This window comes from Musca domestica, unplaced genomic scaffold (assembly GCF_030504385.1).
Source record: "Musca domestica strain aabys unplaced genomic scaffold, Musca_domestica.polishedcontigs.V.1.1 62, whole genome shotgun sequence".
In the NCBI taxonomy this organism is placed as follows: Eukaryota; Metazoa; Arthropoda; class Insecta; order Diptera; family Muscidae; genus Musca; species Musca domestica.
This window is the reverse complement of record NW_026712369.1, coordinates 1096473-1109994: the sequence shown is the minus strand read 5'-3', so window position 1 is coordinate 1109994 and position 13522 is coordinate 1096473. Positions and strand designations below refer to the sequence as shown.

Genomic DNA, 13522 nt, shown 5'->3' with positions numbered 1-13522 from the left:
TAGAAAACCCAGTCTATTGGAATTTTTACAAAAATTATTTTTAGAAAAATGGACTTTAAAAAAAAATAATTTTTAAAAAATCCTCGTCCTTCGGAACTTTAAAAAATATTTTTTTTAAAAGACAACGTCCGTTGGAACTTTTACAAAAATAATTTTTAGAAAAATGGATTTAAAAAAATAATTTTTAAAAAATCCACATCTCTTGGATATTTGAAAAAAAATTAAATTCAAACAAATGTGTGAACTTTTAAAAAATAATTTTTAAAAAATTCACGTCTGTTATTTTTGCAAAACAATATCTGTTGGCACTTAAAAAAAACAAGAATCCACATCTCTTGGAATTTTTAAAAAATAATTTTTAGAAAACAGATGTCTGTTCGAACTTTTACAAAAATAATTTTTGGAAAAATGGACTTTAAAAAATAATATTTAAAAAATCCTTGTCTCTTGGAACTTTAAAAACGTAATTTTTAGAAAACTGGACTTTAAAAAAAAATAAAATAATTATTAAAAAATCCTTGTCTCCTGGAACTTTAAAAAAATTAGTTTTAGAATTTTAAAAAATAATTTTTAGAATTTTAAAAAATAATTTTTAGAAATACTCTAAATAAATATTTTTTTTGAAAAACCATGTTTGTTGGAACTTTTAAAAATATATATTTTAAAAAAATCACCTCTCTATGAACTACAAAAAACTAGTTTTTTAAAAAATGTCGGTTTGCTGGAATTTAAAAAAATATATATTTTAAACATTCACGTCTGCTGGAACTTGAAAAAATGTTTTTTTTTTAAAAAAAAATCAACGTCTATTGGAACTTTAAAGAAATATTTTTCAAAAATCCACGTCTCTTGGCTATTTAAAAATAATAATTTAAAAAAAATGTGCAGTGTTCCAACATTTAAAAAAATAATTTTTACAAATCCACATTTGTTGGTGCTTTAAAAAAATAATATTTAGAAAAAACCGATCTCTTGGAACTTAAAAAAAATTATTTTTAAAAAGCCACGACTGTTGGAACTTTAAAAGAAAATATTTTTGAAAAATCAAAGTCCCCTGGAACTTTAAAAAATTATTTTTTTCTAATCCACGTCGGTTGAAACTTTAAAAAAAAATTAAAATTCACGTTTGTTGGAACTTTAAAAAAATTATTTTTGAAAAATCAAAGTCCCTTAGAACTTCTAAAAATAATTTTTAAAAAATCCACGTCTGTTGGAACATTTAAAAAATAATTTTTAGAAAAACACGTCTCTTGGATATTAAAAAAAACATTAGAAAAACCGCATCTGTTGGAACTTTTAAAAAATCCACGTATGTTAGAAGTTTTAAAAACTAATTTTTTGAAAACTACTATTTGTTGAAACTTCAAAAAAAAGTTATTTTTAAGAAATCCACATCTATTAGAACTTTTAAAAAATAAATTTTAAATACTACATGGCTCATGGAACTTTATAAAATTAAATTTAAAAAAAAACTCATCTGTTGGAACTTTTAAAAAATTATTTTAAAAAACTACATGACTCGTGGATCTTTATAAAATTAAATTAAAAAGCCACATCTGTTGGAACTTAAAAAAATAATTTTTAAAAAATCCACGTCAGTTGGAAGTTAAAAAAATGATTTTGATAAATATCCAAATGTGTTGGATACTTCATAAAATAATTTAAAAAAAATCTAGCAACTGTTGGAAATTTAAAAAAATAATTTTTAGAAAAACCACGTTTGTTAGAAATTTGGAAAAAATACTTTTTATAAAAAAACCCCACATTTGCTGAAACTTTAAAAAATAATTTTTAAAAAATTACCATCTGTTGGACGTTTTAAAAAATAATTTTTAAAAAATTAACATCTATTGGACCTTTAAAAAATATATTTTTTAAAAGTCCACGTCTGTTGGAATTTCTAAAAAATACTTTTAAAGAAATCTACGTCTGTTGGAATTTTTAAAAATAATATTTTTGAAAATCCACGTCTGTTGGATTCTCTAAAAAAATAAATTTCAAAAAAGTCCACGTCTGTTGGAAATTGTAAAAAATAATTTTTGGAAAACCACGTCTGTTAGAATTTTAAAAAAATTAATTGTTAAGATATCCACATCTGTTGGAACTGTATTTTTCTAAAATCCACGTCTGTTGGGACTTTAAAAAAATATTTTTTTTAAGAAATTGTTAAATAATTATTTTTTAAAAAATCTACTTCCTTTGGAACTTTAATCAAAAAAGGTAATTTTGATTTTTCAAAAAAATATTGTTTTCAAGGCAGAGAATTCCAAGGTAACCCACCTTAATAAGTAAGTCGTGAATACACGGACTTTCTGAGATTTTTTTTTAAGTTTTCATGAAATACTTTCAAGAACCTCCTGACTAAAAAAGGAGATTTTATAAATTTTTTTCCGAGACGTTGAAGACTTATCTTAAAATTATAGATTTCCTAAAAACATTTTTAAAGACTTGATGGAAAAATGTACTGCTTTGGTATTTTAAAAAAAATCGAGTCCATATCTGGATAAAACCCGGGACCGTTTTAAATTCTTGTTAGGCTTCAATAATTATGGTCGTTTTTTTAAATATTTGTTAAAAATGTTGAGGCTTAAAAATTCTGATTTTTTTAAATATTTTTCCAAATTATTGCCCTTTAAAAGAGTTTCCAGGACAAGAATTATGAATTTCATGCAAAGGCCTGTGGTTTTAAATCCAGGATTTTCTAAGAATATTTTTACAATGACTGAATGATTTTTTTCAAGGACCTCCTGGCTAAAAATTATATTTCTTCCGAAAGGATTTTTCCATAAAAAAATATAACAATTTTCCTGTCCAAAATGGTGGATGCAGTGGATATCCTGCCTAATAACCTGGACTCCCTGGTCAGTCTGGGATTTTTTCACATTTTTGTAGGATCTTCAAATTAGAAAATTTTCAAAATCTTCGAGGTATGAAAATGATGCTTTTTTAAAAAATAAATCTAAATGATTGCCGTTTTTATAAATCAGGAACTTTTTTTCTGGAAACAAAAATCTTGGATTTTTAGAGAATATATAGAAAAAAAGGCCTCTGGTTTTCCAGGATTTTTTAAGAATATTTTTACAATGACTGAATATTTTTTTTTTTCAAAGACCTTCTGGCCAAAAATCATAATTTTTAGAAAAGGGCTTCTGGTAAAAAATATTCTCGTCTAAAAGCCGTAGATTTTTTTGCTTTAAGACATACCGGAAGAAGAGTAGTGGATATCCTGCCGAATAACCTAAATTCTCTGTCAAACTGGGAATATTTTTTTTTTTTGAATTTTTGAAGGAGCTTCCTATTTTCTTCCTACTATTTTTTGGGGAGCAGACAAAAAAATGTTGGATCTTTAAAAAAATATTCAGAAAAACATCTTCCTGGACAAGAATTGTGAATTTCGTTTAAAGGCCTCCAGAATATTTTTACACTGACTGAACCAATTAAAAAAAATATATATAATAAAATATCAGCGACCTCTTGCAAAAAATCAAGGATTTTTTTAAATATAGTTCAGGGCTTGTTTGCCCAAGAATTGAATTCAGGACTTTCTAAGAATATTTTTACAATGACTAAATGGCTTTTTTCCTCCTATCCAAAAATCAAATTTTTTCCAAAAGGATTTCTGGTAAAAATATAAAAAAATATTCCTGTCCAAAAGTCTTGACTTTCTTTTTCTTAAGAAAATCAAGAGAAATACCAAGGACACCAAAAAAATATTAAGGATTTTCTAAAAATATGGTTCAAGGTTAATTTGCCCGAGAATTAAATTAAATTCAGGATTCTCTAAGAATATTTTTACAATGACCAAGGACCTCCTGGCCAAAAATTATTTTTTTTCCAAAAGGTTTTCTTTTAAAAATATAAAAAATATTCCTCTTCAAACGTCACGGAATTATTTCTTAAGGACATTAAGAGAAATTTCAAGATCTTCTTGCCAAAAAATCAATGATTTTTTTAATATTGACCAAGGAATTTTTTGCCGAGAATTAAATTCAGGACATTCTAAGACTAGGACCTTCTAGCCAAAAATCATATTTTTTTACAAAGAGTTTTTGTTAAAAATATAAAAATATACCTGTCCAAAAGTTGTGGATTTTTTTCCTTGAGGACCTTAAGAGAAATATTAAGGACTTCTTGCCAAAAAAAAAAAAAAAAAATACAGGATTTTTTTTTTTAAATATTGATCAAGGATGATTTGCCCGAGAGTCATGGATTTTTTTTAATATTTTTCAAGGAATCTTTGGTAAAGAGTTGCGATTTTTATAAAAACTATTCTTTGAGAACTTAATGTTTAAAAATTTGCGAAAAAATAATTTTAGATGTTTCAATAGCATCCAGTGTCTACAACTCAAAAAAAAAAAAAAACACAAAAAACAAAAGATTGAGGTATTTTCTCACTTAGCGAAAAAAGGTTGATTTTTTTCAAAAAATTGCCCAAGACTTTTTCATGGAGTTTTTATTTTTATATGTATATAATTTTATGATTTTTATAAATAATAAAAAATCCATGCCAAATTCTTTGAACAGTTTTTTTAAAAATTTAACTATTATTCGGCTCAATAAGTTTTTAAAATTTTTTCCAAGACTTTTGGCATGGATTTTTTTATTTTTTATTTTTTTATAAAATTATAATTATAATATTTTATATATAAAAAATAAAAAATCCATGCCAAAGTCTTGGAAATTATTTTAAAAAATATTTATATATTTTTCTAAATCAAAAACTAAATAAATTTCTCTCTCAAACTTACCTTACATATACCCTCAATACACATGGCCCGTCCACGATAATTCGATCGATAATATTCAGCGGGCTTCTCGCAGGGGGTGCCATCCAATACGGAGGCATTTAATGTGGCGAAATATTTCATACCCACCGGCTTGCAGTTCAGCTCGCACTCGGCGTCGTCTATTGAAGGGGAAAAATTTAACAAAGAAAAAAAAAAATGGAAAAAAATAAATTTAATTTTAAAAAATATTATTTCCATACCTTTCACATAGGGTTCCCACGAATACTGCTGGCCCTGAAAATCAACCTCATCGTATGCCGAACATTGTTCCGAACGGAAATCTTGAACAGAGGATGGACAAGGCTGTTGAGACAAGAAAGAGAGAGTGAGAAATGTAGGAGATATTAAATATTTGAATGTTTTTTATTTATTTCTTATTATCTTTTTATTTATTTATTAATTTTTTCTTTTTTTGGAAAAAATCGTCTACATACCACATCATTACATAGCTGATAGCGCTTGTAGACACCAATACAATTTTTGCTCAAATACACTTTGCCATTGGATGAATTGCTGCAAAAAATAAAAAAAAGGAAAATATTGAAAATAATCACATAAAATTATTTACATGTGTAAGTTTTTCAAATATACTTTTTTAAAAAGATTTGTGAAGGGTTCATCTTAATGGTATGGATTTTTGAAAAAAAAATTAAGGTCCATCATTGAAACCTGGATGTTAGATTATAAAAAAATATATATTTTTTTTTCTACAACGATTTGAAACATGGAATTTTAATAATATTCTTAGCAATGAGTATTTACGGCGTAGATTTTTTTCAGAAAAAAAATATTTTTTGACCACTCTTCGGAGCGTGGGCTTTTTATTTTTTTTTTTTCAAAAAACTACTTGAAGAAGTGATTTTTAAAAAAGAAAATTTTTTTCAGGGACCTGTAGAGATTGGGTTTTAAAAAATATATATATTTATAAAAGATATAAGTACAGGCTGAGATAAAAAACTGCAACAAAGTCAAACGCCATATTTTTTACATTTTTATTTAGATTTTATTAGATGAAAGCAAAAAATGTCGGAAATAGCATCAAATTTTAGAATAAGTTTAGATTTATTCGAATTGGTCACCTTTGACATGAATTATGGCCTTTAAACGGCCAATGAAACCGTCACACGCTGCCCTGAATGTTGCTTTGCGCTATTTTGGCCCATTCCCGGCGAAGCGCTTGCTTGAGGTGATCGACACTTTGATATTTTTTCGTGCCAACCTTGCTTTCCAAAATACTCCGGACACAATAGTCCAACGGATTGGTATTCGGAGATGTTGGTGGCCATTGTGCGCTGGAAATTAATCGTGTAAACTCATTTTGTAAATATTCTTGGGTGGCGCGTGCCGAGTCCTGTTGGCATGTCCAAGGTCTGCGGCCAAAATGTTTGCGTGTCCAAGGCTTTAATACACCCTCCAGAATATTTTCGCGATAATATTCGGCATTTATTCTGATGCCACGGCCGATTAATATGAGCGGAGAGCGACCATCGACTGTTATGGCGGCCCACACCATCACGATGGCCGGCGCTTGTGTTCTGTTCTGGTGGTCAACCGAAGGTGCACATTTTCAACTGACCTCTTTGGCAAGTAAAGGCGATCATTTTGTTTGTTTACAAACTGCTGGACAGCGAATGTTTTCTCATCGGAGAGAGAGAGAGAGAGAGAGAGACAACCAAATTCGGCAGTTCACCACTTTCGGCCAAGCAATGCAACTCTTTACCTGTTTTGAGTTTATTTTCCTATTGTTGCGGTGTAAGTTCTTGCACTTTTTGGAATTTCAATGGCTTTACCCCGAGCTCCCCCGATTTTTCAATACTTCCAGAATGAAATATTGCGCTGTGTTCTGCTCAAGAGCCATTTTTTCAGCCACTGCAACACGGGTTTCGATCAAGTCTCTTCTTTACATTTCGTAGCATTTCTAATGATGTTGCTGTTTTCTTTCGTCCACTTCCTTGACGTCGGGTTACCAGTACCGCTACCAGTATCACGATAACGAGCGATGTTATGAGACACAAAAGATTTATTCACATTTAAATGCTGGAGTGCTCTAACGATAGCCATAGCCACTTGTGGAAAACCACAAGCCACATATAAATAAATCACACTGTCACGCTTGAATTCCGAACTCTCAATTAATTTTTTTTTTCTGGATAATTCTCGCCAAAATGCTTTTGTACGCTTGTAAACAATAAAATGAGCTGGCACTGGATGAATTTTAACAGCTGTCAGGTGAGTGACTTAGAAATGACAGCAACCTGAAATTGGTTGCAGTTTTTTCATCTCACCCTGTATAAATATGGGTGGATTTTTGAAAATATTTTTTTCATATTTTGTGATATTTTTTTTTAATTTAAATTGTTTATAAAAATATTTTTTTTAAATGTGGATTTTTTAAAAAAAAATTTTTTTCAAACATTAAATATTTTAAATATTTTTTGAAGCGTGAATTTTTTTTTTAAATACTTATTTTGATGAGTGGTATTTTTTTAAGTATTTTTTGAAACATTGATTATTTTTAACTATTTTTTACATTTAGATTTTATAAAAGTTTTTTTTTAAAGCGTTCATTTTTTTTAAATTGATATCTTTAAATATTCTTAGAAGCATGGATTTATTAAAACTTATTTTGAAATGGGGATTCCTTAAAAATATTTTTTTAAGAGTGGATTTTTGAATACATATTTTGGAGCGTGAATTTTTAAACATCCTTTTTTGATTTTTTTAAATAAATATTTTGTGTCGTGCATATTTTAAAAACATTTTTTTAAGGCATGAATTTCATAAATAAATACATATTTTGAAGCGTCGATTTTTTTTAAAATATTTTGTAAAGCATGAAATTTTTTAAATATATTTTTAATATTTTTTGATGCAAGGATTTATTAAAATTTTTTAAAGCCTGATTTTTTTTGAATCTTGGTTTTTTAAGCATGGATTTTTTTAAAATATTTTTTGAAGCATTTTTTAAATATTTTTTGAAGCGTGGATTATTTTTTACTATTTTTTACATTTAGATTTTATAAAAGTATTTTTTGAAGCGTTCATTTTTTTTTTTAAATATATTTTTTGAAGCATTGATATCTTTAAATATTTTTAGAAGCATGGATTTATAAAAACTTGTTTTGAAGCGGGGATTCCTTAAAAATATTTTTTGAAGCGTGGATTTTTTGAATACATTTTTTGGAGGGTGGATTTTTTAAACATACTTTTAAAGTGTTGATATGTATATATATATATATGTTTTTTTTTTTTTTTTAATTTTTTTAAATACATATTTTGAGTCGTGGATTTTTTAAAAACATTTTTTAAGGCGTGGATTTCATAAAAAAGTACATATGTTGAAGCGTAGATTTTTTTAAAAATATTTTGTAAAGCAGGATTTTTTTTTTAAATATATTTTTAATATTTTTTGATGCAGGGATTTCTTAAAATTTTTTAAAGCCTGATTTTTTTGAATCTTGATTTTTTTAGTATGGATTTTTTTTAATATTTTAAGAAGCGTGGATTGTTTTAATTATTTGTTTTTTACATTTTGTTCGTACAAAAGTATTTTTTGAAGCCTGGACTTTTTAAAAAATATTATGTGGAATTTCTTAAAAAAAAATTTTAAATAAGTTAAAAAAAAAATATTTTTTAAAGCGTTGATTTATGAAAATTATTTTTTGAATCGTCAACTTTTTTAAACATTTTTTTTTGATGCATGGATTTTTTTAAAATATTTTTATTGAAGCGGAGATTTTTATTGAGGAATATATACTTTTTGTCGAAAATTTTGACAAGTGTTAAAAAAAAATCCATAATTCACAATTCCGGTGAAAGTACCGAATATCAGGAGGTACCGTTATATGGGGGCTATAGAATACGACAATTTTCTGTCTTAGGCTGTAGTATCCATTACGAACTTCAAATATCAAATTTGAAAAATTTTCGGTGAATAATGTCGCTAAAATTATGAAAATACCGAAAAACGGGAGGTACCATTACATGGGGGCTATACCATAACATAGACCTATATGACCGATTTGCAATACCAAAAGTCCTGCAGACATAATACACATTTGAATAAAATTTGAAAATCCCGAATATTGGGTGGGAAGGGGGGGGTACCGTTATATGGGGACTGTACGAAGGCGTGGACCTGCACAGACAATTTTCTGTCATGGGCTGAAGCATCCATGACGAACTTCAAATGCGAAATTTGAAACAATTCCGGTCAATAATGTCGCTAAAATCATCAAAATACCGAATATCGTGAGGTACCGTTATATGGGGGTTATACGAAGACGTGGAGCTACATGACCCATTTTTAATACCAAAAGTCCCGCAGATATAGTACACATTTGAGTAAAATTTTATCAACCTACTTCATTTCGTTCGGAAGCTAGAGTGATTTCAACATACGGACGGACATTGAAAAATCGGCATAGAATTTTATGCTGATCAAGAATATTTATATATACTTTGTGGGGTCTAAAATGTATATTTCGAGGTGTTACAAACGGAATGATAAACTTAATATACCTCCATGGTGGAGGGTATAAAAAAATATTGCATTTATACCTTACTTTGATAAACTGTTGAAGTTAGTTAGTCAAGTTAGCTGCTCTTCTTAGAAAAAAAAAATTTTTCAATAATTTCACAATTTAATTGCTTGCAAAATAATATTTTTATTTTTCTTCTTCTCTCCTACCTTCTATCTCTCTCTCTTTCTTTGCCACACAATCTGTAGCAAATAAATCTCCCAACCATGTAGAAAACTTAATGGGAAAAAAATATTTAAATAATTTTAATGAAATTCCTCATAAAACCATAAATAAATTCCAATTTTAATTAGACAATCCCAGTCAATGACATTTTGCAAAAATTCAAAAAAAAAAAAAAAATAGAGCAAATAATAAATGAAAAAAAAAAAATAAATAAAAATAAATAAAAAAAATCATAGATTCCGGTATAGCTCAATTGCAAAAAAAAAAACGGGCTTTTTTTGCATAACTAAAACATGGAATCATCGGCAATAATTCATGGAATATTATGACAATGGTCATTAAAACCAAAAATTTATATGGATGACCCATTGTCAAAACAAACAACAAGAATGAGGGGGTATACACACACCCATACACACATAAGAATATATGAAGGTTAATGTACTGTTCTTAGAAATTGTTTTGTCATGTCTCCATAATTGCCTTAATTTCCTACAAAAATTATGTTTTTTTTTTTTGTTTTTAGAAATTGATGATTATGTTTTGAATTCTGGCAAAATTCTTCAAGGGCTTAAAAATGTGGAACACTTCAACAGATGTTTGAATTTTTTGGAAGTGTTTTTTGCGCCAATTTAACATGTGTCAAAAAATTAAGGACATGTGTTGTGTGAAAAAAAACATTGTTCTTAATTCAAATATATTAATTCATCTTAATTCAGCTGATATTTAAAATGTATACTTTAATGAAAATTCTTATATATTTTTTTCTACTATTCTTATATTTTTCCCTGTTTTTGTTTTGTCTGTAACCCTTTTTATTGTTCCATTAATTGATCATATTTTTATTGTTTTGATTATCAATTTGTTTAATTTTCCTATGACGGAATTATTGCTCTCACCCACGTTCATGGGAAATTAATCTTTGTTACAATGTCAAATTGTGAAAATGTCAGTGGCTTTTTTGCAGATCCATAGACCAGACGAACTCATAAAATATTAAAAAAGGTGGTTACAATTCTGCTGATCAGTGCAAAAAATCAATATAAAATTTACATTTAATATTCTAGAGAAATCCACAATTCATGATGGAAAGTCCTTTATTACACTTTTTAACCAAAAAAAAAAAAAATTATATATATATATATATTTTTTTTCTTAAATTAATGATTTTTTGGGAAATTTCTTCTTAAAAAATGTAATAATTCCGTTTTTTTTTTTTTTTTTTTTTTTTGCTAAAATCCATTTTTTTTTTTGTGGTAGGGGTGTTTGGTATATTTCTTAACAAGTAAAAAGCTGTAAGCCCGGCCGGCCGAACTTTGAATACCCTCCAGCATTCGGAACGAATTTGGCAATTCTCAAAAACAATAAAATCCATTAAAAATTCTGTTAAAATCTTAAAAATACAGAAAGTAGCCGTATATTATACGACGACGTAGACCTGCATAAGTAACTTTTGTCGTAGGCTATTACAATATTCAAATGTGAAACTTGAAATAAAATCTGTTTAAAATGCAGATTAAATCATCAAAATACCGAATATAGGGAGGTATAGTTATATGGGGGCCATACGAAAACGTGGGCCTGCACAGACGATTTTCTGTGTTAGGTTGAAGTATCCATTACGAACTTCTAATACCGAATTTGAAACAATTCCGGAGAATAATGTCGCTAAAATCATCAAAATACCGAATATCGGGCGGTACCATTATATGGGGCCATTACGAATACGTGGACCTGCACAGACAATTCTCTGTAATAGGCTGTAGCATCCGTTGCAAACTTCAATTACCAAATTTGAAACAATTCCGGTGAATAATGTCGCTAAAATCATCAAAATGCTGAATAACGGGAGGAACCGTTATATGGAGGCTATACGAAGGCGTGGACCTGCATGGCCCATTTACCAAAAGTCCTGCAGACATAACATACATTTGAGTAAAATTTTATCAATCTACTTCAATTCGTTCGGAAGCTAGAGCGATTTCCACAGACGGACGGACGGATAGACGGACGGACATCGCTAAATCGACATAAAATTTTATGCTGATCAAGAATATATACACTTTGTGAGGTCTAAAAAATCGGTAATAATGTAGCTAAAATCATCAAAATACCGAATATCGGGAGGTACTGTTATATAGGCTGTAGCATCCGTTGCAAACTTTTACAAAATTACCAAATTTGAAACATTTCCGGTGAATAATGTCATTAAAATCATCAAAATACCGAATATCGGGAGGTACCGTTATTCGGGGGCTCTACGAAGGCATGGACCTGCACAAACAATTTTCTGTCGAAGGCTGTAGTTTCCATGTCGTAGTATAATGTCGCTAAAATCATCAAAATGCTGAATATCAGGAGGTACCGTTATATTGAGGCTACCACAACGTGGACCTACATGGCCTATTTTCAATATCAAAGGTCCTGCAGACTTAATATACATCGCTAAATCGATATAGAATTTTATGCTGATCAAGAATATATATACTTTGTGGGTTCAAAAATGTATATTTTGAGGTATTACAAAGGGATTGACAAACTTAATATACCCTCCATACTATGGTGGAGGGTATAAAAAATAAAGAAATTCTGATTGTTTACCAAAAAACAGAAAACCAATCAAGAATTTCTTTTTGTCAAGAAGGTCCTTGGAAAAATATATCTAAAATTCCATGATTATTTCTGGGATACCCTGTCTACAAATTTTGGTATGGAGGTCTTCATACCAAAAAAAAAAAAAAAATTATTTAGAATTTTTGGTCATTAGGTCTTTGAATCCTTGTAAAAATTGACGTTCTTTGAAAAGTAGGTCCTTGCAAAAATATTTCTAAAAATCCATGTTTTTTTAACAGGACACCCTTGTCTACGATTTTTGGCCAAAGGATCGAAATCTTAGAATTTTTGGTAATAAGGTCTTTCAATTCTTGTAAAAATTGACGATTTTTCAGAAGGAAATGATATCTAAAAACCCAGGATTTTTTTCAGAATAATGTTCTAGAAAAATAAAATAATTCTGGTTTTTACCAAAACAATTCACAAAAAATCGGAGATTTTTTAAAAAGTAGGTCCTTGCAAAAATATTTCAAAAAATCTATGATTTTTACCAGGATACCCCTACCTACCATTTTTAGCCTGAAGGTCTTCATACAAAAAAAAAATTTAAAGAATTTAGTATTTCTGATCCTAAAATATTTGGATCCTTCTAAAAATTTACATTCTCTGAGTAGGAGGTCCTTTCAAAAATATTTCTAAAAATCCATGTTTTTTAACAGCATACCCTTGTCTGCGATTTTTGGCCAAAAGGTCACAATCTTAGAATATTTAGTAAATTTTTTCAGTAGGAGGTCCTTCAAATTGATTTCTAAAAACTCAGGATTTTTCAGAATGCAGCCTTTAAAAAATGTTTTTTTACCAAAAAAAAAAAAAAAAAAAAAAAAACAAAAAAAATCAAAGATGTTTTTGAAAAGACGGTCCTTGCAAAAATATTTCTAAAAATCTGTAATTATTTTAAAGGATACCCTGTCTATTATTTTTGGTCTGGAGGTCCTCATACAAAAAGAGTCTTAAAGAATTTAGAATTTTTGGTCATTAGGCCTTTGGATCCTTGTAAAAATTGACGTTCTTTGAGCAAAAGGTCCTTGCAAAAATATTTCTTAAAATCCATGATTTTTACCAGGATACCCTACGATTTTTGTCCAGGAGCTCAAAAAAATCTTAAAGAATTTTTGGTCATGTGGTCTTTCAATCATTGAAACAACTGATTTTTTTTCAAAATTATTTCTAAAACTCCATGATTTTTACAAGGATACCCTTGAAAGATCTAAGACTTTGAACCAGCAGGTCATCGTACAAAAGAAAAATCTTTAAAAAATTCAGGTCGGGTTGTTTGTCCAGAAATTTTTGACAAGACCACGATTTATATAACCGGAAAGTCAATGAAAAATATTTTCACAAAGTCCATGATTCTTAATCAGGATATCCTTAAAAAATATTTAAAAAAATCAAAGATTTCTGGCAGGAAGACCTTGA

The 13522-nt window shown here is 28.4% G+C and overlaps 1 protein-coding gene across 1 annotated transcript in view; it reads right to left on the bottom strand.

Annotated features, from left to right (window-relative positions):
- LOC101891959 (papilin) overlaps window positions 1–13522 on the bottom strand; it is a 171819-nt gene that overhangs the window by 66194 nt on the left and 92103 nt on the right. The window contains exons 4-6 of the mRNA XM_059129517.1: window positions 5222–5300; window positions 4988–5090; window positions 4749–4906 (exon numbers count right to left, since the gene is read on the bottom strand). Of these exons, the coding sequence (XP_058985500.1) occupies window positions 4749–4906; window positions 4988–5090; window positions 5222–5300 (340 nt within the window). The remainder of the gene's footprint in view (window positions 1–4748; window positions 4907–4987; window positions 5091–5221; window positions 5301–13522) is intronic.